Raw genomic sequence first — 21,373 nt, forward strand, 5'->3', positions numbered from 1 at the left:
TTTTTGCATAAGAAATAGAATTTTTTAAAAATAGGTTTTACAATTTCAATTAATATAGAGATAAAGGCAAAAATAAACAATGAAATAAAAGAATAAGAACATATAACTTCTAAATAAAATAGCAACAACTCAAAGAACAAAAAATGAAAACTTCAAACAAAACTATAAACAAATTATTGTTCATCTTTTTTCTTCACTTTTAGCAGCACAGACCTATAGTCTGTTACTCCTCTTGGACATTTGTTAGCAGTGCAGTCACCTCCGTTCTCTGCCAAGAGGAATTGTCTGAAGAGAAAAGGCAATAACACCCTGAATCAGCCATGGCTTCCTAGTTAGGGCCTATTCCCATTCAGGACATGTGATATAAAGAGATTCATCTGAGGAAGATTCATCTGAGGAAGATTCTGGATGCTGGAGATCAGGGTCAGCAGGGGCCTCCTGGCATGACAACTCATTTTGCAAGATGGTCTCTTCTTTAGGTGTGGCCAATCCCAGCTCTCTAGCAGTTTCTGAGACCTGGGAGAGGAAGGCAGTTATTAAGACACAGGAATGGTGGGGAAAGGCATGGCAGCTGTCAGACCTTTATCTCACACTACCTCATCTTTACTTGACAGTCAACATTAATATTCTAACTGAAATTACTGATGTGAAATCTGCAGATGGGACCCAGAATTCACTCAAACCTCCACATAGCATTCCACCTATCTGAAGACATGCATGCAAGAATGTGACATGTTATTCACTTGTCAGCCTGAGTGGACTGCAGACTAAAGCAGAGGTGAAAGGTACACTTGCCAGTGGTAATAGTGCCTCAAAAGAGGCTAATTCAGAGTCTCACAAGAGGCTAACTTGTGTGAAAAAGAGCAAAGAACAGCTACATTCCATGAGGAGGGCGGCTGCTTGGAAGGATGGATTAGAAAGTTGGTGGGAGGAAGCAAAGATAGATTCTATTGTGCCAATTATCAGAGAGTCAAAGCCTGGCCGAATTGTTTGTCCCTACCTGATGTTCTTGAGTCTCCAGGTTGTTGGTCTTCTCCTGTTCTTCTGTACCACTCAGGTTCAACTCCATCAAACATTGACGAATGACGGCCCAATCAGCCAGTACTTCCTTCTTCTCCTGCTGCAATATCGCCAACTTCTTCTTTATATGATTCTTCTCCAGCAGGATCCGGCTGTGCAGGTTACTGGAAAAACAGTCTGCATGGTAAGTTCCTGCAGCCTCCTCCACCCATTTCTACTTACAGGTCCCATTAACCTGACCTGTACCCTGATTCCCATGAAGACCTAATACAATCCACCAGAATACATCCATGACAGCTGTACAAACACCAAATAGCCATTTCATGGAAGAAGAAATTTGTGCTACAGTCCAAACACCCAAAAGGGTCCATGTTTTCCCAAAAGAAAGAGGGATCTCCATCTACTCATGACAGCCCATGCATTGGGACAATACCAATTAGTAGGGTGCTACTACAATCAGGGTAGTCATTAGAACCAAAGGGAGGGCACTCTATCCTTGTGTTACACCTCACTTAGCTCTGTAAAACCCGGCCTGAGCCACAGAGGCCCAGTACAGCATAATAACCTTCTGATGATCTGAATCACTTGTCTGTCTAGAGGCTCCTGAGGATGCCTGGAGAACACTGGCAGTGGTAACAGTCTCCTAGAGACCTAGGAAAACTGAGTCCAAAAATCCAAGGGACACTGATGCCTAAAAAGCATAAAGTATAGAACCAGACCTGCAGTCTCCCGACCAGAAACAAAGGAAGGTAGAAATGGCCATTTCACAAGTGATGGCCTCCCAGACAAGAACTTACCGATAGAAATTTATCTCCTTCTTGAGCTCCTGCTTGTTCTCTTGGGCCTCCATGTTCTTGTTCTCTAATTCGTGTAGGAATGTCATGATCTCCTTCTCCTTTAATTTCAGTTCTTTATAGTGTCCATTTGGCCTGTGGTAGGGCCTGGCCCCAGGAAGACAGAACTCCATAAACTTAGGCTTTTAGTAACACATGAACTCAGGCTGGGTCCTGGACTACTGCAGCCATGGAAACCACACACTGCATTCTAAATGCTGGGATTTTCTTCACCTTGGGAAACTGGCTATCCTGGCCCCTGGACACCAGAAGCTAGGTATCCAGATGGAGGATGCCCTGGCTCCCTGCATTACTCAGTAGGCCTGAAGGGCAGACTAAGCAGTTATTTTCTCAGGAGCCTAGGCTACCTGTCTTTACCCACCAAACAGCTGTGATGGTGTTTCCCCTGTTTCCATAAAAGGGATTCTAAATACTGGATACCTAATATTGTAGAGACAGTTATTAGACATAATTCTGGAGATGATGCCAGACATCACCACAGATTATAAACTGCCCAAGGGATACAAATGTATGAACACTTGTGACCACATAGTCAAAATGCACTGCTATTTAAAGTGGGGACTACCAGTCTAAGGACTCACCTCACCTGGAAAATTTTAGGCAGGTAAATCCTCAGGCCAAAACACCTACCCTAGATTCCAAATTGTGGAGAGAAATAAAAACATACAAAACATATTCACAGGTCTGTATCTGTGCATGCACAGACTCACAGACTTAGACCTATACACAAGATGGAGAAACAAAGAGTGAGAGAATGAAAGAGAAAGAGAGACAGAGACAAAGGGAACACAATGAGAGGTAGAGTAATGCATGCAACATTACTGCCTCAGAGTGTAAGGCACACAGACAAACAGGAACAGGCATGAACTTCAGGCATTCTAATCAAGCACTGAGAAGAACCATGTGGGACCAGGCCCCTCCAGCTGCTACCTGGAGGTGCCAGCACTCAATCACCTGGGAGACAAGTAAAAACACAACTGCAAACACACATCACCTAGAAACCTCCTGTCAAAGGCTTTCCAAATGAACCCTAGGAAATCATCACTGCCTCTTTCCCTGAGTTCTTCACTCAGACTCCAAGTTCCTCTTTTCAAGTGGAGGGATCAAAAGAGTCTATTTCCCTTCTCGCTCCTGACAAAACTTCAGTTGTGGCCTCTCCTCTAATAAGTATTTAGGGGCATGAAGTGAGACCCAACTATGTTCTGGTGGTATAGCTTCCTAGAACCCACCCCTTTTAAAGCATAAGATGAGGGAGGCATTGCAGACCCCGGACTAACACTGCAGGTTTTGGACCAAGGTATACCTCTTGTTCATGGATCCCTCGGTCACATAGATCAGGCGATCTCTCAGCTCATTTGTCTCCTGTGTAGTGAGCTGGATCTCTTTGATCAGCTTGTTCTCTTCCTTCTCAAACTGCTCCTTCCTCATGACAGGTATAGGGGATGATGTCTGTCTGTAAGCCACTGTAGGTAGATGAATATGAGAATATTTGATGTGAGAATGCAAAGAGTGTGGACTTACCAAAGAGAAGGAAAAATGCCTGTAAACTAGTGACACCACCAGTAGCCAGATGTTTCCTCATTCCCCCTTAAACATGCATATGAGGACCAGAGAGATGTCTTCTTCAGGGTACAACTTGACTTCAGAGCCCTGAGCCCTGTGGTTTCACAAGTCAGACTACAAATTCACTATCACAAGTATTTGAGATCTTGGAGATGCTCAGATATCCAACCTGTTACTCTAAGCCAAGGAATTGGCTTAATAAGTCAGGCAGGGGGAGAATATGTTCATCACAATGATAAACTTCTCCCCTGAAACACAAAACATACCAGAAATAAAAATAGAATCCCCCTCTGGATCTATCAACTGCTTGTTCTTTGTTTACAGTATAGAAATGGCTGCTACCAACAGTTGGTGATAAAGAAAGGTAAGGAAGGCACTGTCACAAACAGGAGGTCAGAGTAGTTTTGAGAACATGACATCATGGTCTGGAGCAACATTTTTTTCCCTGTGACTGTCAGATAACTACAGGAGCTAAAAGAAGCCATGGACTGAAGTGCAGGTATTCCCTCCCTCAAACTGGCATAGCTTAGACCCGCTGTCACTCCTGATGGTCTCATTCTGTCCCCAAGTAACACCCACAATACCCAGTGCAAGTCAAGACTTGAAGTTCATAGCCTAACATCTTTGACCTTGCCAACTCCTGCCTTAGGGGATGGAAAAGTACTGTTCTAAAAATCCTTGATGATTCAAGAATTGTGATAACCATGGAAGTTTTTTGGCTACCCAGAGTCTCCAGTTCCACATTACTAGAAAGGCCAGCTCAGGCCACCCCTACCAGGAAGCTCAACATCCACTTCCCAGGACTTACTCCACATTCGCCAAGTCCACCTCCTTCGTCCTTCATTACTCTCAGATGGTAGTCCAGCATCCTTCCTCCCCTCTCTGGTCTCTCTCCCATCCACATTGGTTCTCTGAAAAAGTCTACCAAGTCGGGCAAGCAAGGCCATCACTGCAATGTGCAATCTCTGACTGAGAAATCTCAGTCTGCTTGTTGTAACTACAACACTGGTGACATCACAGAGGTTGCTAAGAACTCTCCAGGAGTCGATAGAATGTCCAAGAAGGGACTGCTGATGTCATGGACTACATAAAGCCTTTGGTTCCCTGCTAATGTTCTCCCTGTACTGACAGGAAGCTGAGCTGCCCTTTCCTGGGGCATAGCCATTGAGCACATCCTCCTTCCAAAGCGAGGGTTTGCTCTAGGCTTGATTGGCCACACCTAAGTAATTCCTATGTATCTAACTCTGTGTTTCCTTTCCAAACCCTTCTCAAAAATATCCCATCCTACCTTAAATTTTCCTCAATCAACAATAGGAGCCATTAAAACCTACTGAGAAATCATACCAATATGATTATGCATATTATGCATTATGCATTTGAACATGCAGCCAAAATCTACTCCTGTCTCATCATGTACAGGTGCATGAAATCTCATCCAGGCTGAGCCTTCAGGGCCGGTTGCAGTGTGGGTGTGTTTTAGGGACCACACTCATGAAGCCTTGAGTTTAGAATTTGAAATTTGCCCCACGATCCCTTAGGAGTGAGTCATGCAGTCATCATGCTTCTGACAACAGTCTAGAGATCTTTTGGCAGAGGAAACTGAAATATTGGAGCCAACAATGAGTGGTCGTCAGATTGTGTGGGGCCTTTTCTCACTGCATCAATCTCACCGATCAGTATTGCTTATAGCCCTCTGTGTTCTAGACCATCAGTTTCTGTATGAAATAAATAATATATTCAACAGAGATTCGGATGTGCACGCAGAAAGTATAGGGTAATACTATAGACATAGGTTAGCTGACTGGGCAAGGGCCTAGCATCTTGTATTTGGGTTCATGTTTGGCCCCACAAACCACACAAAACCCAATCTCAGTCAAACATGAATGATTCATTAAATGCAGACCATAAAGTTGATTGATCAGAACCATAGCTCAGGTTTTTTGCCTGAGCCATAGCCTCAAAATTCTATCTTTGTTAATTATAAAGACAGAAAACAAAAACCCCCAAACCAAACCAACCAACCAAACAAAAACAAATGAAAAACAAAATTAGTTCATTTAAATTAGGGAAGTATCCAGTGCTCTGTTCGGATCAGGCCGTTTTAGATATAACTGCATATTGACCCTTAATTTGAGGGGTCCCATGGAATGGTTTATGGACCATTGTAAGATTAACAAACCTCTTACAGAACACAAGGGAATGTGGACACCATGAATTTGCTCTGAGTCAAATTGTTTTCTCTATTGATGATTGGCCAAGGACTTCTTTGAATTGGATGACGATTTCACAGCCATGTAAAAGTTCTAGATGTGGTGAAGGCTCACAAGGATTCCTGGCCCTTCGTGGAACCTGTTGATGAATCTTATGCCCCCAACTATTACCAGATTATTAAGACCCCCATAGATATTTCAAACATGGAGTAGAAATTAAATGGAGGTTCATATTGTACCAAGGAGGAATTTGTAAATGTCACGAAGACCATGTTCAAAAATTGCCTAAAATACAATGGTGACAGTAATGAATATACCAAGATGTCTGACAATTTAGAGCAGTGTTTCCATTGGGCCATGACAAAACATTTTCCTGGTGAAGATGGAGACACAGATGAAGAATTTTGGATCAAAGAGGTTGAAAAACGGGAAAAAAGAAGGAGTCGGTCTGGTAGAAATAGTGGAAGCCATGATTGGACTCACTCAAGGAACACAGATGTTTACTGCAGGAAACAGCCACCAGTAAAGAATGGGGGAAAATCATTGCCCCTGACACAATGAGCTGCCTCCTCAGGGGACAATCAGAGCAGCAGTTCCATAAACTCCCTCCAGAGGTCCGCACATCAAATGGTCAAGGCTTTTCTTGCCCCCCTGCATTGTGGTAGGGTGCCTAGCCAAGCATCCCCTTTAAACCAGATGAAGCCAGCAGCACCAGGAACGTTTGGCTCTCTTCAAGGATCAGATCCTGTCAATGTACTTGGCACCTCTCGAATTCCAGAGGGGCCCCCCAGGGGAGCCCTTGCAACACACAACCTTTGCTATACAGGCTCCAGTTGGAATTAGTAACCATTGTGGATCCCTGCTCAGTGCTCCAGACCTTTCCAATATGGGGTCACACGTCCCATCCTTACAGCTTGGGCAGATGATTTGTCCCAGTCAAGTTGGAAACATGGATCCCCCAGCTCCATTCTAGGCAGGATTTATTCCTTCAAGGCATGGTGGGACTCCAGCCCGACCTCCAGACTTTCCTGAAAGCTCTGAAATTCCTTCCGGTCATATTTATCATTCATACAAGTATCTAAATCGAGGACACCCTGCTGTTTGGAATGGGAACCATGGTACTATAAACTCTGGATGTTTGGGGCCAGTAGAGAAGCCCCACCTGGGGACAGGACTTTCTCACCACCCTCATACCATTGGTCATGTGATGGATGCCCGAGTGATGAGACAACCTATCCCACCAAACCAGTGGACTAAACAGTCAAGCTTTCTACCTCATGGCCTCAAACTCTGAAATCTGCCTGCCTCTGCTTCTCTAGTGCAGGAATTAAAGGCATGTACCACCAGTGTCGGGCCTCAGAAAGAAGGACTTTAAGTTGAAGGATATTTATGATAGTGTGGAGAGGGATAAAGAATTCTTTCCTACTGGCAGGTCATCAGGGTAGGAAGGTTAGCTAGGTGCTTTCCTTGCCTCTCTGAGCTGGTTACTGAGTCTTCACTGGTAAAATTAAATGCCTGGCTTATGTGTGTGTTTTAAAAATGTATTTATTAATCATTCCATTGGATTATATCTCACATGATATGCCACTTTTGGTTACCCTTCACTAACCCCTCAAACTACATCTGCACTCTCAGCCTCCACTCTGTCTGAATTAGGATTCTCCTTCACCCACCCTCCTTCTCTTGCCCTACTGATTGAGAAACCCACTACACTGGAGCATCAAACCTCCACAGGACCAAGGGCCTCCCCTCCCATTGCTTTCAGCTAGGCCATTCTCTGCTACAATGTATCTGGAGTTATAGATCCCTGCTTATACACTCCTGGGTTGTGGTCTAGTGTCTAGGAGCACTGGGTGGTCCTGCCAGCAGAAGTTGTTTTTCAATAGGATTCCATTCCCCTCTTCACCTCCAGCTTCTCTGCATGCTCCTGCAATGCTCAGTCTAATAGTTGGCTCCAATGGTCAGTTGCTGGCCACACCTCCCAAAGAACCTTCACTCCAGGTTTTTGTCTGCAAGCACCTCTTGACCACAGGAACAGTGTCTGGTTTGGTGTCTGAAGACAGGATGGATCCCCAGGTAGGGAAGTTCCTGGATGGCCCTTCCTTCAGTCTCTGCTCCATTTCTTGTCCCTGTTAGTCCTTTTCTCAGGAACATTTCTTGGTTAAAATCCTTGAGATGGGTGGATGGCAACATTCCTTGACAGAGAGCATTGCCAGTGGTCTTGTTGGGGTTTGGGGGATGTGGGGGAGACATACCTATCTACTGGAGGTGGTCTCTACAAGTTCTATCTCCCTGATGTCTGAGAGCCTCAAAGGTCTATTCCCTGTTCCTCATCCTTCCACCCCCCTTTTATTTTTTTAGATTTCCTGACCTCCTGTATCTCAGTCAAACATGAATGATTCATTAAATGCAGACCCTAAAGTTGATTGATCAGAACCATAGCTCAAGTTTTGGGGTTGAGCTATAGACTCAAAAATCTATCTTAGTTAAATTATAAAGACAAGAAAACAAAACCCTAAACCCCAAAACCAAAATAAACAAACAAACAAAAACAAATGAAAAAAAGAAATTAGTTCATTTAAAGTTAGTGAAGTATCCAGTGGTGTGTTCAGATCAGGCCATTGTAGATATAACTGCATATTGACCCTTAATTTGGGGGGTCCCATGGAATGGTTTATGGACCATTATAAGATTAACAAACCTCATACAGAACACAACAGGATTTGGACACCATTACTTTGCTCTGAGTCAATTTGTTTTTCTGTGTTGATGATTGGCTGTCATATGACAGCAACGATCTAAAATAGGGGGCAGACAGAACACAATGGCTTTTGCTATACTGTGATGTACATGCCTTAGCATTAGATTATCCAGATCTCTCACACTGACTAGTTCTGTTTTCACAGTACGTGGAGGCCACACTTGGAAGCCCAAATATAGGAAATTGGAAGCACAATTGTGTGAACTCAAGGTTAACCTGGTCCACATGGGGTATTTGAGACCTTGTTTCAGAAAATAACACTGAAACACATGCTACATCCAAGGCCTCACTTACCAAGTCTTGTCTACTATAAAGAACTTACCATTTTATCCCTTCCAGTCTTTCTTTCTGGGAAGATGGAGAAGTAAAAATGATCTTTCCATTCTAAGGACCATGTTCTCTGTTTCCCTAAGCTCACATTAAGAACAAATGAAAGTGAGTATCATCATCTGAACAACTGATAATATCCATTGCTGCTAGCATGATACTGTGCCGATGAAAATCTTAGCTTCCTTTAGTGTTGCTGACCCAGCAGGAAGTATTAAGAGCTGCAGCCAAGCTCAGAGAACCTTTCAAGGGGCTAGACAGAAGCCATCAGAGACTCTCCACATCCTTGTCCTGAGATGAAATCCAGGAACACAATGTGAACTTGGTGGCCAATTCAGCATACATCATACTTCTACCTCCACCTTTCTATGTTCAGTACAAGAAAGTGTTCATGCACCTACATGCCAGATTGATCTTGATATATGTCCCAGGGCGCAGACTGTTTAAAGAGTTGGTTGTTGTCAAGCAGTTGGTGCCCTCAGTAAGATGTGAAGACTATCAATAATAAGTGACCACACTGTATTTGTTTAAACATTACTTGATAATTGAGCATATCTGAGGACTTGGACACCAGCTCTGCGTCCTGGTCTTTTTGTGCCTATACCTGACTCAAAGGGAATGTGGGAGGACAACTTGGGTTCCTCTGCATCGATAGAGTGAGATGAAATGGGCACTTACCAGTCTGAGCAACAGTGCTGAGGCCCTTTATTTAAAGTAAAAAACACATTCTCTGTCCTCCTTCCAAAGAGCTCCTGTTGAGGCCATGGACCTTGTATAAACATGCTAACATCATGCAGACATCTTTCCTAATGATACAAAGTTCTCTTGGATGAGGCTTGCCCCCTTACCATACCTGTAGGAAATTTGTTACAAGGCAGCCGTCAGTCTATTTCATGCTGTTGCTGTAATATGCTTCCAAGTTGTGATGGTTTGTATACTCTTGTACCAGGGAGTGGCACCATTTGGAGGGGTAGCATTGTTGGAATAGGTGTGACCTGGTTGGAGTATGTGTGTCACTGTGGGTGTGCGCTTAATACCCTCACCCTAGGTGCCCGGAAATGGGTATTCCACTAGCAGCCTTTGGATGAAGATGTGAAACTCTCAGCTCTGCTTGTCCCATGCCTGTCTGGATGCTGCCATGCTTGATGATAATGGACTGAACCTCTGAACCTGTAAACCAGCCCCAATGAAATGTTGTTTTTATAAGACTTGCCATGGTCATGGTGTCTTTTCCCAGCAGTAACACCCTAACTAAGACAGAGGTTGGGACTGCCACAGAGGGACAGGGCGAATGCGCTGCCCCTGCCAGCTACCCAAGCAGTGGCCACAAGATCAATTCCTCCCGGTCATATTTATCATTCATACAAGGATCTAAATTGAGTACACCCTGCATTTTGGAATCTGAACCATGGTACTACCAACCCTAGACGCTTGGGTCCAGATGAAAAACCCAAATTCGGGCCAGAATTCTCTCACCACCCTAATACCCTTGATCATTTGATAGGTGGCCGAGTGATGAGACAACCTATCCCACCCAACCAGTGGACGAAACATCAAGGTTTCTACCTCATGGAATTCCTTCCTCGGGGTATATGCAGCCACCCTGTAAGTCTGACGGACATGGTTTGCAGACACCTCCAACTCCAGCACCAAGTCCTCGAATCAGAGGACCCTCCCTGGTCCTCCGGGGGACACAAGAAGGGGAATCCATGATGGACATCCCTGAAACGATTGCCATGCAGAAGCTCTCCTCCCGAGTCTGTCCCCCAGGTGTGCCTTACCACCACCTCCAGCCCACTCTTCCCCAGTTACCTGGTCCCTTTCCACAGGTAGCTTATTCATCATCAGTATGTGTTTCACCACCCAAGCCTGCATTGGACAACCCTGGGAGTACACAGGAGATGACTGAAACACAAGAGCCTGAGGAAGACCCAGAGCCTTTGCCTGGACATGAAGAGAAAGCAGCAAGCATTTGTTCTTCAGAGGGGGAATACCTCAAACAACTACCTCACCCAGCACCTCCCTTGCAAGCCAGCTGTACCAGGCAAAGCTTACCACAAGAAAGGGAAACAGAGGACTCCCGACTCAAAAGTGATGCTTCAGACTCTGCAGATACTTATAACACATCAAAGAACAAGAACACCTGGCCTTTGGACAATAGCTACAGCAGCCCAGCTGTGCAAGGCTGTTTGTGAGACCTTTCCATAGTGGCAGAGATGGGGAATCTACCTGAACATGGGGCCGTTGGTGAAGCATCTCCCAGTAAGTCAGAGGGAAAGGCCTTGATGGTAGTGGTTCAGAAAAGCCACTCTGCCCCAGGGATAAAACATTACAAAAAGCTGTGCCATGTACAGGACCGAATGCAACTACACCTCCTTGCACAGATCCCAGTTTGATGGTAGGCACTGTGAACCAGTTTTCTCCCTTGTACATGGTTGGCATAGAATACTCTAACTCAGCTACACAGTACTCTATGAGTCCAAGTTTGCAAGGCTTGGGCTCTATGATGGGAGGAAAGTCCTCAGGATCACAGCCTCAGTCCTTTCCTCCCAGGGGGTTCCAGGATAATGGTCCCCACCCTGGACTCTTTCCTAGGTACCATCCTCAGCAAGGAATGAGATATACCTACCAGCCTTCTTTCTTCTCAGCCTTCCTACCACCCCTATTAGTGGCTCCTCATTATACATGTCCACAGGGCTTTTCTGATTGGCAGAGATCTCTCTCTTCTCTTAGAAGTCCAAGAGGACCTCCAGAGAGTCACCTTCCATGCTCCCTCTACCCAGAGAAGAATGTCCTGTCTAGTCTGCCAGGTTGTGAGACACTAAATTCTGCCTTAACTTCTCCAACTCAAATGGGTGCAGTGACTGCTAAAGTTGTTCCTCCTGATGGACACAATTCTGGTCCAGAAGAAGAAAAGATGGATGAATCTGTGGAGAGGCCAGAGAGTCCCAAAGAAAATCTAGATCTAACAACCATAATGCATCTACCAAGCAGCAGAACTCACTGTCAACCACGGACTATCTTTATGGAACTCCACCACCATCCCTGAGTTCAGGAATGACTTTTGGTTCATCTGCTTTCCAACCCCACAGGGTGATGCTGCAGACAAGGTCTCCATACACTCCTCAGCGATCAGCCAGTCATTTTCATCCCAGGGCATACACATCCTCTGTGCCTGCCCATCCACCTCCCCACCCTGTAACCACCCAACCCAATGGCCTCTCCTAGAGGGTTCCCTCTACTGCTGTCAGGAAGAGGGCCTAGGTCACATTCAGGCTTCAATGATGGAGCAGACTGTCACTGGAAGCAGATTAAGAGGCTAATTTCAAGAAGTACACAAAATACCAGGATTGCAAATGCATCCAGTCCATTCACAGTCCTTATTCCCAAAGACCCGGGCGCCTGAGGCCTCACCAGAACAGTTGTAGCTGCATAAGACCCCAACATTTCCTCTGGATCAGAGCTAGTCCAGGGAGCAACTAAGCCCCAATGAGGTGGACGGCTGAATGTGGAGACTGGAAGGCAGGCCTGGCCGATTTGGAGGAATGACTGCTGTACATGTCTGTTTTGTTGTCCTGTTCCACCTCTTCACTGTAAATCAAGCCTTCCTCAGAGCTGAACAGCATAGACCTTAGGTGCACACTATTTAGATGACAGGCTGGCCTGTAGCTGGGATCATCTGCACAGCTGACAAACTTAGACAGAGCAATGTACCTGGAGTTCTTGCTGGCTTCTCCAAATCCCAAGACTCTTGTTCCGGGAAAAATCACTTTAAACTTGGGTGGAGGGTACATGTAAAGCTGGAGTGGTGCTTTTAAACTTTCATGAGCAGCTAATCTCTGGTATATATTTGGGGAAAGGACTATGTGTACTATTAATGTTTTTGGAGCTGGGTCCAGTTTATAGAAGTTTCATGTTGCCTTTTGTAAATTATTTTTTTGGGGGGGTTAATGTATTGTATATATAGTGGGACAGTCAATGGGCACATGGAGGAGTTGGGAGTCCTTCCTCGATATGGCCAGAATACTGTACTGGAAGAGTCTCTGTCTTTGTACAGTCAGGTCACACTGAATGCCCGAGGAACTTGGAGAAGAGAACCAGAAGACTGCAGCTTATATATGCCACTTAACTTGTTTTCTCTCCAGCAGACCTCAGAGACAACATGTCCTCCTCAGCATTCATTTCACAGTTGGTTGGACTGTGCTGTCATAGGACTTTCCTGAGTGTTGCAGCCATAGGACAGGCTGTTCTCACTCTGTTGCGCTAAGTTCTGGACTTGGGAAAGCATTTTCCTTTCTGATTTTCCACCAGCTCTACCAGAGAGTTGTAAGACAGGAATTTGGAATCTAGAGTGTTTTACTTATTAGAAGATGAAGTGGCTTTTTCATGGGCCTGTCAGGCCTGTGATCTAGAAGGCATCATACAACCCTTTCTAGCACAAATCACATTTTGTGAAAGTGACTACTCAGGTTTGTTATGTATGTTAGTCTCAAGAAATGAATTGCACAGGTTTGAAAAAATAAAGACAAAAGTTGGTACCAGGGAATGGGGCATTGCTGGGATAGGCCTGACCATGCTTTCATTTGAAAGAATGTGGATTTTGAGACTTTGGATTTGGAACACAGTGGAATGCTTTAAAATTGGCTTAATGGGTCATCCTAGTTGGAATATGGAAGACTTTGTTGCTGGGAGTAATTTGAACTGTGTTGACCTGACCCAAGAATTTTCAAAGGAGAAGGATTTCAGACCGCGACAGAAAGGCTGTTTTTGTGGTATTTTGGTGAAGAATGTGGCTACTTTTTGCCCTAGACTGAAAAGTCTGCCTGAGACTAAGGGGAAGAGCCTCAGATTAATTGCATTGACAAGGGAAGTTTCAAAAAAGCCCAGCAGAGCCTTTGTCCTCTGCTTAAGTCTTAGGAAGACAAGTTTGAACAAGCATAGCAAGCTTAGAAAGGAAAAATATAAAATACATGGTTTGAGTATTAAAGGGTTAACAGGAAGTGAAATGGAGCAAAATCCTCTGTTCTAGGAGGCAACAGATTAAGGGAGTGGGATCTTCGGGTAAGACTCTACCCAGCTAAATTTAGATACAGGCATGGTGGTGCACACCTTAAATCCCAGGAGACAGACAGGCCTGTTAGCCAAGTTTAGGCAGGGAAGGATTTGGAAAATAAAGCTAGTGATAATGTAATAGTAGAAGAGGGTCATGTTCTAGTTCCTCTAAGCAGCCAAACTCGGCACCTTCAGCCATGTGACTCTGGCTCTACAGTTAGGAATGGAAGGAACTACTGGGACAGTTGATGTTGGTTATTTGGAGCTATGAAATTAGCAATGATTAAGAAGAGTCCAGCATCACTGAGGTGAAATCTGGGAATTGTTTTCTGGGAGCACAAAGAAGCTGTGTTCCAGAGACAGCCAAGGTTGTACTTCATGCAGCTTCTGGACTTGGTAATGTGGAAGAGTCACCCAGGTGGTACTGGCTTTGAAGGCATGAAGTATCATGAAGAACAGCTGAGGCTTGGCATTGTGAGAGATCATGGAAGGCCACTGGAGAAGGTGTAGCCTCTGCTGTAGTTGAAGGCCCAGGACTGAGGGTATCATGAAAAGAATTTAAGGCTTGGCACCATGAAGAGAGCCTATGAGAGGCTATTGGTGAAGCATATTTGGAGTGGAACACCCTTGTGTATTGGATTTGTCAGTACTATGGGATGATCACCAAGAATAGCAGCTGTAGTGGAGTGGATCAACCTGAGCTTAGAGTTCTACAGAGGGCAGAGGTGGAGAACTGAGGAGCCAAAAAGATCAAGTGGAATCTGAGACGCTGAAACAAGAAGCTGTATCACGGGCTGGTGAGATGGCTCAGTGTTTAAGATCACCGACTGCTCTTCTGAAGGTCAGGAGTTCAAATCCCAGCAACCACATGGTGGCTCACAACCATTCGTAACAAGATCTGATGCCCTCTTCTGGAGTGTCTGAAGACAGCTACAGTGTACTCACATAAAATAAAATAAATAAATCTAAAAAAAAAAAAAAAAAAAAAAAAGAAGCTGTATCATTGAAATTACCTTGGAGACTCAAAGATGTTAAAGATGCCAGAGCCATGGGATACATGCTAAGGAAAGCTGCAAACAGGGAGTTGAACCAGCTGAGAATATAGCAGTTTGTTGCAGTCAACAAAGATGAAAAAGGAGTGGAGATCTGAAGACCACTTTGACATCTTGGAGATGCAGTGTTTGGAGTTTACCCAGCTGGTTTCATGTCTTTCATGGGGATTACAGTGAAGTGATTGGATGAATCTCAGAAGAGACCTTGAACTTTGGACTTTTACTATTGTTGAGACAGCTATAGACTATGAGGGTTTTAAAAGTTGGACTATATGCATTTTACATTATGTAATGTTTAAGTATGGCCCCCATAGTCTCATGTATGTGAACAAATCGATGGGGGACAGGGAGTGGAAATCGATGGTTTGTATATTCTTGCACCAGGGAGTGGCACCATTTAGAGGTGTGGCCTTGTTGGAATAGGTGTGACCTGGTTCAGTTAGTGTGTCACTGTGGATGTGGGTTTAATTCTCTCACCTTAGGTGCCTGGAAGTCAGTCTTCCACCTGCAGCCTTTGGATGAAGATGTAGAATTCTCAGCTCTGCTTGTGCCATGCTCCCACCTTGAAGATAATGGACTGAACCTCTGAACCTATAATCCAGCGCCATTGAAATGTTGTTTTTATAAGACTTGCCTTGGTCATGGTGTCTGTTCACAACAGTAAAACCCTAAGTAGGAAACCAGTCATTTATGTAAAACAAAATGAAACAAAATCTTAACTCAGAGCAGGGTTATGCCGGCCATGTACACTGTTATGTTCTGTATGTTATGAGGGTTGTTAACTCTATAAATTTCCACATCTATATGTTTCATATAAGACCTTTCAAATTCAAGATCAATATGAACTGTTATGTTTAAATCGGCTTGAGTAAGGGCAGCATTTCTAGCCCCTGTTCATGAGCTCTTTGTGGTTTTTTTTCATGGAGCTGGCCCTAAGAAATATCTAGCATACAGTTTTCAGCTGTTGCCCTGGATGTTCAGTTATGGGGTGTGCATTCAATAAACCTTCCCTGTTTAACTGAATTCAGTGTTTCTGTGGTTTGTTTGTTGACCCTTGGACAGAAACACTTCCATTCAGCAGCACATAGGACACTGAGCCAAGGTCAAGAATGGTGATATCTTGCCATGAATTATGTGAGAAGGGGGAAGGGGAATTTATCCCTTATGATAAGGATCAGGGATGGCTTGGTGTTTTTTAGGTTTCTATTTGCCATGTGAAACAGCTTCAAGAACCCATTTCTAATGTCCTTGGAATCATGTGTTTCCATGATGATGCACTCAGACATGCCTGGAAACTACCAGGATACTTGTCAGAGAGCTTGATTTCTATAAGGGAGGGAATATGGTTAATTTATACTGCAGGATATTTGGTCACATTGTAAACCCCAAGATTGTGTTAATTTCTGAAAGAAAAAAAGAATAAAAAACTTTTTATGGTGTAGCTCAGCCCTAGCACAGACCTGTAATCCAAGAGCTTTCTGTTCAGTGTACATTTTTGTCCTATGGCTCATCCCTATCTCACACATTTATTGCAAAGCAAAATAAAGTCAACACCACTTCCAGAAGTAGAGCAACCTACCAGTTGATAGGGAATGAATATAACTAAACAGAAGAATGGCCTTTTTGGGGGGTGGCGTGCAGGGGGGTTGAGACAGGGTTTCTCTGTATAGCCCTAGCTGTCCTGGAACTTGTTCTGTAGGCCAGGCTGGCCTCAAACTCTGAAATCTGCCTCTGAAATGAGAGCTGGGATCAGCTGGGATCAGCTGAGTTGGGGCCCTCAGACTCCTCAAGCTCCTGAGACTGCTTTTCCGTGTACCCTTCCAGGAGTTGGTCTGAGTGATGTTTTACCCTCCTCCCCTTTATAGTTAGGAGATTATCGAATGCTTTTGGAACAGAAAGTAGTATTTTGGCAGTTGTTTTCGTACAGGCTTTTGGAATCTATCAGAGTATCTTGACAGAAAGTGGGCTTCTTTCTCCTGAATGGAGATGGGAAAGAGATGCTCCTGTCACATCCTCAGGAGATGGCAGGGGCTGTGTCTACACATATGCCATGGCAGTTTAAGAAGATTCCGTAGTCAGTCCAAAAGTTTAGGGAGTGAGGAAGTAAGGCCTTGGCACAGAGCCCGTGCTGAGGTAGCTGCAGCTCAGGCATAGGTTCTTTTCTGCATTTCACCAGCTCTTTAGTTTGGGTAGCTTAGCTTTTCAGTGCCCCAGTTCTTTGGTCTTCAAAACTGGGACAACTGTATCTTCTTTGTGTTCTTGTGAAGGTCAGAAAAATATGACAGCTTGCTGAGAGTCAAGGGTCGGAGGTAAAGACAGGAGCATTATTTATGCTTCTATTCTGAACCAACAAGCTAATACTGTAAACTTTGCAACTACTTTCAAATAATTCTCAGGTAGCACAGTCTCTCTCTCTCTCTCTCTTTCTCTCTCTCTCTCTCTCTCTCTCTCTCTCTCTCTCTCTCTCTCTCTCTGTGTGTGTGTGTGTGTGTGTGTGTGTGTTTAACTTCAAGGGAATATTCTAGACTTGGTGAGCTTATAATGACAGCATGAGTGGGGTGTGGTTTGGAGCGTTGCCTTCTAAACCTGTGTTGATGACTTTGTGCTTTTAGGTACACCAAGCTTGGCTAAATGGTATGGAAAGGGTAATCATAGGCCTCTTTCATTGCCACAAACAATCAATCAAACAAACAAATAAACAAAAAATGTTTCAACAGTGACTGATGCCATGGGATTGACACTCAGCCAGGCCATGAAACTGTGTTTCCTTAAGTTTACAGATCAGCCTTAAGGAACTAGAGAGACAGAACCAGGCAGTTAGAACACTTAGAAAATAATGAAAAGCCCCCTGGTAGCCTCCAGATGTGAAACTAGAAAGCCAATGACAAAGAAAGGAGTTTGAAGGGATCAAGACAGCAGACAACACTGAACCACAGTTCATTATCCCGTCATGTAAGCAAAGCTCTCCCTTGGGTTCTCAAGGCTTGTGTTCCTCAGCTTTGAAAGCAGCCCAGTTCTGTGTATGAGGTGTTGTAATGGTTTTAGTGTCTTCTTGTAGACCATCACCCACTTCCTGGGAAGGGCTGCTTACTCTGAGCATTGCTATGGGAGGTGATTGTCACCTGGACATCATTAGCAGCATGCCTGTTCTTGATCCCTTCAAACTCCTTTCTTTGTCAGAAGAGGATATCAAGTCCCTTGGAACTGGATTTATAGGCAGTTCTGAGCCAACTGAGATGGATGCTGAGAGACAAATTCAAATCCTCTGCAAGAGTGGTATGTGCTCTGAACCACTGGGCATCTCTCCAGTGCCAAACGACGGTACTGTTGGCTGCCATTCTTATGGGAGAGCCTTGCCAGAAACACAGTTGAAGGTGTTAGGGCAGACATGTGGGTGTTGAGGTAGGTGAAGGCCTCAGTCACCCTGGACCATTCATTCACCCACTGCTTGCTTTTGTGCTGAGGTTTCTGTTTGCAGAGTTCTCATTTACAAGACTGGTTTGAGGATGTGTGTGCTGAAGTGGCTTCAGGAGGGATGGATCTGGGGCTGGCCTGGCTTGCACCAGACTCATGTCCCATAGTGCAGAGAGAGAGAAAGAGAGAGAGAAAAGAGGAAGAAGGGAGGAAGATAAGAAGAGGAGTAGAGGGAGAGAGGGAGGGAGGGAGGGAGGGAGGGAGGGAGGGAGGGAGGGAGGGAGGGAGGGAGGGAGGGAGGGAGGGCAGGCATCAGGGCAGAAGCAAGTCTGTGATCCAAGGGGCTGCAGGCTGGATGTGGACTTGGACAGGTGGAAGCTGAGCCCCCATCCATGGCAGTAGATGGGATTGAGTCTGGATAGACTGCATTGTCTTCCTAGGGAACCTCAATTTACACGTCAGGAATGCTTACAGGCTCCTGAGGGCTTCCATCAGGGCCTGGCTACTTGAACTATACTGTCAGTAGATCTGTCCAGGCCTCACTTTTTGAAGATTTTGTGTAGTCTTGGCCTCATTGTTTTAACTTTATTTATTTATTTATTTTTCCTATTTTTGCTTTGAGGTTGTTGTGCAAGGCTTAAGCTGAGGAGAGTGGGGTGAGCAGCACAGTAAAGAGAGAGGGCAGTGAACAGAGAGTGTGAACTGCACAGTGACTAGGGCGGGGTTGAGGGGGCGAGTTCCCTGTGCTCACTGCATCCTGGGGAGTTGCCAACAGCTCAGACTAGGTGCATTCTGGGATGAGGGCTTCCCAGCAGAGGGGCCTGAGGTAGCATCTGCTGCTGTTCTTTCTTTAACTGGATCTTACTGTGTAGCCCTGGCTGGCCTGGACCTCTCCATGCCTATAGCTCACATAGCTTTACCTGCCTCTGCTCTCCTGATGCTGAGATTAAAGATGTGTACTCTTACTCCTGGCCTGTTATTTTTAATGCAATGAAATTAAATATAGCCTTAATATTTTGGCTTGTTTAATTAAATGAAAGAGAAAATACAGGAAAGCTCCTGGATCCCACCCACAAAAGCACACTAACATTTCCTCTTCCTGTTAAGTAAACACATACAGTCAGGTGCTCCATAAGGAAGTGCTGGCCAGCGCTGGCCTGAACTGGACACAGGCTTTGGAATGTTTTAGTTGGTGTAAGTGAACTTGCTTGCTATGCTGTCACCTGAAGAGAGGTTCACAGATGACAGCTGTCTGTGATGACACCTTTCGGGCTCAGTCTCAGCCCCTCCTTCCTGTTCCTTCCTCTGGTGGATATTTTCTGCCTAGATTATAGTGTTATGTTTCAGCGTTATGTCCTATGTATAAAGGTCCACTGTGCTGTGAATCTTTAAAGCAATTTCGTACAACGTTTCAGCATTATCTTAAGAAAACCTCTTCAGTGCTGTCTTTAGTTTCTATAACTGCTAATGTATGCAGTTCTGAAGCCAAGTCTAGTGAGACTATAAAATTTAGCCTCCTTTTGAAGACTCCTCTTGCTTCAGCTTCCCCATGCTGGAATTACAGACATAGGTCATTAGGTCCAGCTAACATTTTAGCAACACAAATATTTTCCAGTTTTTCTATTATACAGAACGGGTGGCCTTGCCCACCTGCCCGAGCAGGGATCCAAGCTGCTCTGGTTGTGTGGCTGCTCTGCAGCTGGCTTCTCAGGAATCCAGTATTGGTCTCTGCTCACTGGCAGCTCCAGCGAATGTAAAGTTACCTGGCATTTAGAATTTGATTTCTATGCTTAGGGGTAAACCTGAGCATCATTCCTTAGCTGTTCATGTTTTTTTCCATTTTTTTAAATTGCATTTTTGGCAAGTTTTGTGTTGTGGGGACACTAGGCATCATGTACTGATTTGTTACAGCTATTATTCCTATTTTTGTGATTATTTGTTTATTTTTGTGGTGTTTGTGTGTACTAATCACTGAGCTACATTCCAAGTTCACTGTGACATTTTTAAAGTGTGAAATTTTAAATTTGATAGAGTCAAACATTTCAATATTTTTCAGCTCATAATGTTGCTATTTTTAAAAGTGCACTCCAATTCCAAAGGAATTGTGGATTTTCTGAATTAAGTTTTGAATTCATGTGAAAGATAGCTAGCTGATTTTATTTCTAAGTCTAGGCCAGTTCCCCCCTGCTCCGAACCAGTGATCAACAAGTGCACTCCCATTTGACACTCCTTTTCTGTCACACCGTGGTCACATTTATGCTTGGTAATATTCTTCTGGAGATAGGATTTTACCAAATAGCTCAGAACTGTTAATCTTCTGCCTCAGGCTCCAGAGTGCTGGGCTTACAGATGTGAGGCACCATGCCTGCCTATGCTTAGGAACATTTGGTCTTTATTTTCTTCATTGATGTGTTTACCTGTCTCTGCTCCAGGAATGCAGTTTGAACCCCATTTTGTGTTACACAGTTTTCTCTAGTGGGTTTGATGTTTTCCCTCCCTCCCTTCCCTTCCCTCCCTCCCTCCCTCCCTCCCTCCCTCCCTCCCTCCCTCCCTCCCTCCCTCCCTCCCTTCCTCCCTCCCTTCCTCCCTCCCTCCCTCCCTCACTTCCTCCCTCCCTTCCTTCCTTCCTTCCTCTCTCCTTCCTCCCTCCCTCCCTTCCTCCCTCTTCCCTCCCTCCCTCCTTCCCTTCCTTCCTTCCTTCCTTCCTTCCTTCCTTCCTTCCTTCCTTCCTTCCTTCCTTCCTTTTTCAGAATGATTTGGCTTTTCCTTTAGATTGTAAATTTTAGAACCAGTTAGATAATTATAAAAAACTAATAGGGATCTTGATTTGAGATACTCTTTTTATAGGCTAATTTAAGATTTTTACATTTAATTTGATATTCATGAATAAGAATTGAGTCTTCATTTCCTGTTCATGAAGGCAGAGCAGGTGTTGCCATTGTTCATTCATGTCTTGTGAGTTTTTCAGAAAAGTTTTATCTTCTTTATATTCTTCCACATGCTTTTTTGGTTAAATTTATCTATAGCAGTTTTTATGTTTTATTGTGTGTAAATTTATTTTTATAATTAAACTTTCTGACTAGTTCTTGCTAGCCACACAAGCACACTCTCGGGACTGCA

The 21,373-nt window shown here is 44.4% G+C and overlaps 1 protein-coding gene across 1 annotated transcript; it reads right to left on the reverse strand.

Annotated features, from left to right (window-relative positions):
- Nucleotides 1–339: 339 nt before the first annotated feature.
- LOC147005055 (disks large homolog 5-like) lies at nucleotides 340–4,384 on the reverse strand. Its single transcript, XM_085836143.1, has 5 exons — nucleotides 4,246–4,384; nucleotides 3,178–3,337; nucleotides 1,818–1,961; nucleotides 1,001–1,184; nucleotides 340–516 (listed from the first exon to the last, which is right to left on the reverse strand). The coding sequence occupies exons 1-5, from the start codon at nucleotides 4,382–4,384 to the stop codon at nucleotides 340–342; spliced, it is 804 nt and encodes a 267-aa protein (XP_085692269.1).
- Nucleotides 4,385–21,373: the final 16,989 nt, after the last annotated feature.

Source organism: Mus caroli, unplaced genomic scaffold, assembly GCF_978045245.1.
Source record: "Mus caroli unplaced genomic scaffold, Mus_caroli_1 scaffold_4, whole genome shotgun sequence".
Classification (NCBI taxonomy): domain Eukaryota; kingdom Metazoa; phylum Chordata; class Mammalia; order Rodentia; family Muridae; genus Mus; species Mus caroli.